Genomic DNA, 4,181 nt, shown 5'->3' with positions numbered 1-4,181 from the left:
GGTTTATATATACCAGCAACGAAAGTATGATGTTTAGTTTGTGCGTCTCTATCTAAAGCAATATGTCCATAAGCTTTAATAAAGAGTCCATAACAAACAGCAGTAAGAGGCCCAGATAAAGAGAAAGCAGCTTCAGCAACAAAATAAGAAATATAACAAAAAGTAATATAAGTTAAACACTGAGTGAGGGGATGTCGACGAAAAAATAATAAAAAAAAATAACCTAATAAACCAACAAAAACACCAAATGCTGGGCCAACAAACAAAAGTTTCACAAACATTAAAAATGTTGAAAAAGGAGTCTCCATTACACCCTGCAATAAAAAAAAGAAAAACTGAAATAATAATACAGCACTACCGTCGTTTATCAGAGATTCACCTGTACATACACCCCAAACATACACACACACATATACACAAATATTTTTATTTTTTTTATTTTTTTTTTTTTTTTTTTTTTTTTTTTTTTTTTTTTTTTTTTTTTTTTTTTTTTTTTTTTTTTTTTTTTTGGAGAAGGGAGTTGGTCCTTGGAATGAAACAGAAACAGAAAGGGGTTCTGAGGGTTTAGAGTTTATGAGGGTTTATGAGGGTTTACGGTTTATGAGGGTTTACGGTTTATGAGGGTTTACGGTTTATGAGGGTTTACGGTTTATTCGGGTTTATTCGGGTTTATTGAGGGTTTATGCGGGTTTCCTCGGGTTTAGGGTTTACTATTCGGGTTTATTAGGGTTTAGGGTTTATGAGGGTTTAGGGTTTATGAGGGTTTGTGTGTTTTACCATCAAACATGGTGCATAGTTTATCTGAAGCATTAACAGCATTAAGAACAGATAGAACAGCAACAGGGTCTGTAGATGAGAGAGTAGCAGCAAGAAGGAAAGCAGCGGTCCAGGCCAGATGTGACCATTGGTTCCCGATAAAAGTATAATAAAACAAAACCCCCAAAACCCCAACCTGTACAGCAACCCCCAATACAGCTAGAGTTAAACCCCCAGCAAAAAACTTTTTAAATTTATGCCAGTTTATATTTTGTGTTGCTTCATATAATAATATAGGCATCATAACATAATATACAATTGAACTATCTATAAACCTAGTTTCTAGTATTGCTGTTTGTAATATATTATATCCAACCAAAGGAGCATGATAGCTTCCTCCTCCTCCTCCTGCTGCTGCTGCTGCTGCTGTTGCTGTTGCTGCTGCTGCTGCTGCTGCTGGGGTTGCTGCTGACTCAGAAGGAGAAGAACCTGAACCACCACCACCAGCAGCACCGCCAGACTCCTCCCAGGGTTGTGGTGGTAGCAATGCAGGTATAGAAGCTACACCGTATGCAGCCATACCGAATACAAACCAAACGATAGATACAGGGGGAGGATACACCGGAATCTTTGATACTAACCACTGTAAAAATATTGCGAAAAAAAACAAAAAAGAATAAAATGCTAGAGATGGAGCTATAGGTATTGAACTTAATATACTCGGTGTATCTACACTTTCTTCAGATAAACGACGCACAGATATACCGCTGCTCATGCTATCTGCTGCTGCTGCTGCTGCTGCTGCTGCTGCTGCTGCTGCTGGTGCTGCTGGTGCTGGTGGGGGCGGTGCAGGACCCCATGAACGGAGAAAAGGAAAAACGGTTGGAGGGGGAGCAGCGAAATAATTTTTTACGTTATAAGAACGCCAGAAACAGCTGATAGCCATGAGGAGGCAAAGAGCCAATATAGGGAGATAGAAAGTACTAGCAGGAAGACCCCTTCTCTTTTTGCTGGAAAAAGAATATGAATATGAAGAAGAAGAAGAATTTGAATCATAAGAAGAACGTCTACTTGCATTTTCCTCAAAAGAAACACCGCCAACGCCAGCGGCGTCAGGTAAGCCAAGAGGATCCGCCACTGCCTTCTTGGGCCCCCCTGAAGGGGAAAGCCGGCGATCTGCGGCGTCGTTCATTTCTTTTATGCAAATGGAGAAGAAGGAAGAAGCATAAGATAATTATAAACAAATTCAGCGAAAAAACGAAACAAATTAAACATGAAATACCCGAGATCAATGAATTCCGAGAAAGAACCACGAGCTGCGCATACACCCCAGATTCTTGCAAAATATTCTGATCTGTAGAGATTCACCTTTTTTTTATGAAAATAAATTATATAATATATCTTTATATGAATCCGAAAATATTATATTTTGAAAATACTAGCATTTGGCCTGAAAAAAAACAACTAATTCTGCATAGGTTTCTCTTTTTTTTTCTTCTTCTTTGTTGGGTATGAGGTGCACAGCACCGTCGATCGTATCGGTGCTCGTTTTGTTTGCCCTCGGACCAATGCAACTTCAAATGAATAAATTTATTCAAATATTTTATTTCTGAAAAACAATTCCACAAAAAAACACAAACGTGGGGCATGCAGCCAATACCTCTGTTTTTTTTTCACGATCGTGGCTGCTACTGCGGCCGGGTTGTTGCAATAGTTGTCTTCTTCAACTAAAAACCGTGTAATTTGTATTTATTTTTTGTAATTATATTCTTTATTATATTATCTTTTTATTTTTATGAATTTATTTTCGAATTCCTGCAAAATACCGCTCCTTCTCAACCACAAAAACCCCCACACAGTGCATGCGAACGATCTGCACGCGATGCACTGAGTGTGCATACACCCCAATGCTCAGTGACGGTAGATATTTTCAAGTAGATGCAACAAAATTTATTTTATTTGTTTTTTTATGTTTATTCTATTTGTCTTAATGCGTAGAAGTGCCACTAACAAACAAACATAGTAGCACAGCAGCACCGCCGGCTGCTGCTGTATGGGGGCAAAGCCCCCTCATGCTGCTGCGAGCAGCAAAGCTCTAATTAATTTAAATAAAAAATATAAAAATTAAATTAATTAAATAATTTTATTCTCCAAAAGAAACAACATTAACAGCCTTCGTTGCTGCGGCCGCTCGTCATCGGCATTCAAGCAGCAGCAGCAGGGGTCTAGGGTGTGAGCTGCTGCATGCATGCATGCTGCAGAGAAGGTTAAGCTCTCTAGAACAAAAAATAGTAACATTCATCAAGCCCCACTTGCATGCATGCATGCATGCATGCATGCATGCATGCATGCATGCATGCATGCATGCATGCATGCATGCATGCATGCATGCATGCAGTGGAGGAGCTGTAGGCAGTTTATATTGAGCGTTTTCTGGGTTGTATGTAACCAGCATGCATGCATGCAGAAATATAAATAATAGGAGCTGCTGCATGTGATGGTCTTCGATGGCTCGCTGCTGTTGCAGCAACTCACTGCAGCTAGCCACGGTAGCTAGCTAGCTAGCTAGCTAGCTAGCTAGCTGGAGCGAGTCTGAATATATAGCTGCATGCAGCTACTGCAGTTTATAATACATTTAATATCTTTTGTATTTGTGTCTCTGTTGGGGGTTTAAATGATTTAATTATTATTTTATATTTTACACAAATAAACAAAAAAGCAAAAAAGATATATTCCCTACAACAACCAGAACAGCTGCGTTGCATGCATGCATGCATTCTCAGCTGTCTTCATCAATGCATGCATGCACAGTAATACTTAATACGAAACAAATGCATGCATGCATGCATGTATGCATGCATGCACGAAACGCATGCATGCATGCATGCATGCACGAAACGCATGCATCCATGCATGCATGCATGCATTAGGGTGGGCTGCATGCGCTACGCTATATCCCCTTTACAAATACCCCCCCCTCAACCCGCATGCATGCATGCATGCATGCATGCATGCAGGGATGCATGCATGCATGCATGCAAATACTGCAGCAGCAAAAACTGCAGCAGCAAATCACTGCAGCAGCAAGTGCCTGCATGGATCTCCGCAAGCAAGCAACAATAAATAAACAAACAAACAAACAAACAAATATAATATATTTATTAATTTATTTATTTATTTATTTATAAAAAAAAAAAAAAAANAAAAAAAAAAAAAAAAAAAAGAAAAAAAAAGTTTAAGTCCAAGGAACAATGTTGCTGTGGTCTGCTATGCCCTTCCACATTCGATCCTCGCCACTTATACTGTACGTATCGTATGTCTTCGTGGGGCTGAACTGTACACGCATGCATGCACATGCAGTATATATATATATATATATATATATATATATATATATATATATATATATATATATATATATATAT

At 38.7% G+C, this 4,181-nt stretch overlaps 1 protein-coding gene across 1 annotated transcript; it reads right to left on the bottom strand.

Annotated features, from left to right (window-relative positions):
• Positions 1-1,098: 1,098 nt before the first annotated feature.
• EMH_0056610 (Na+/H+ antiporter, putative) lies at positions 1,099-1,948 on the bottom strand (the record flags this gene model as incomplete). The annotated part of the gene is made up of 2 exons (XM_013497374.1): positions 1,099-1,245; positions 1,670-1,948. 2 exons carry the CDS (start codon positions 1,946-1,948, stop codon positions 1,099-1,101), a joined length of 426 nt encoding a protein of 141 aa, XP_013352828.1.
• Between the last annotated feature and the right edge of the window lie 2,233 nt (positions 1,949-4,181).

The sequence above is a fragment of the Eimeria mitis genome, genomic scaffold (genome assembly GCF_000499745.2).
Source record: "Eimeria mitis Houghton genomic scaffold, Emh_scaff2635, whole genome shotgun sequence".
NCBI lineage: Eukaryota > Apicomplexa > Conoidasida > Eucoccidiorida > Eimeriidae > Eimeria > Eimeria mitis.
The sequence above is the reverse complement of the archived record's forward strand: the minus strand, read 5'-3'. Positions and strand labels throughout refer to the sequence as shown.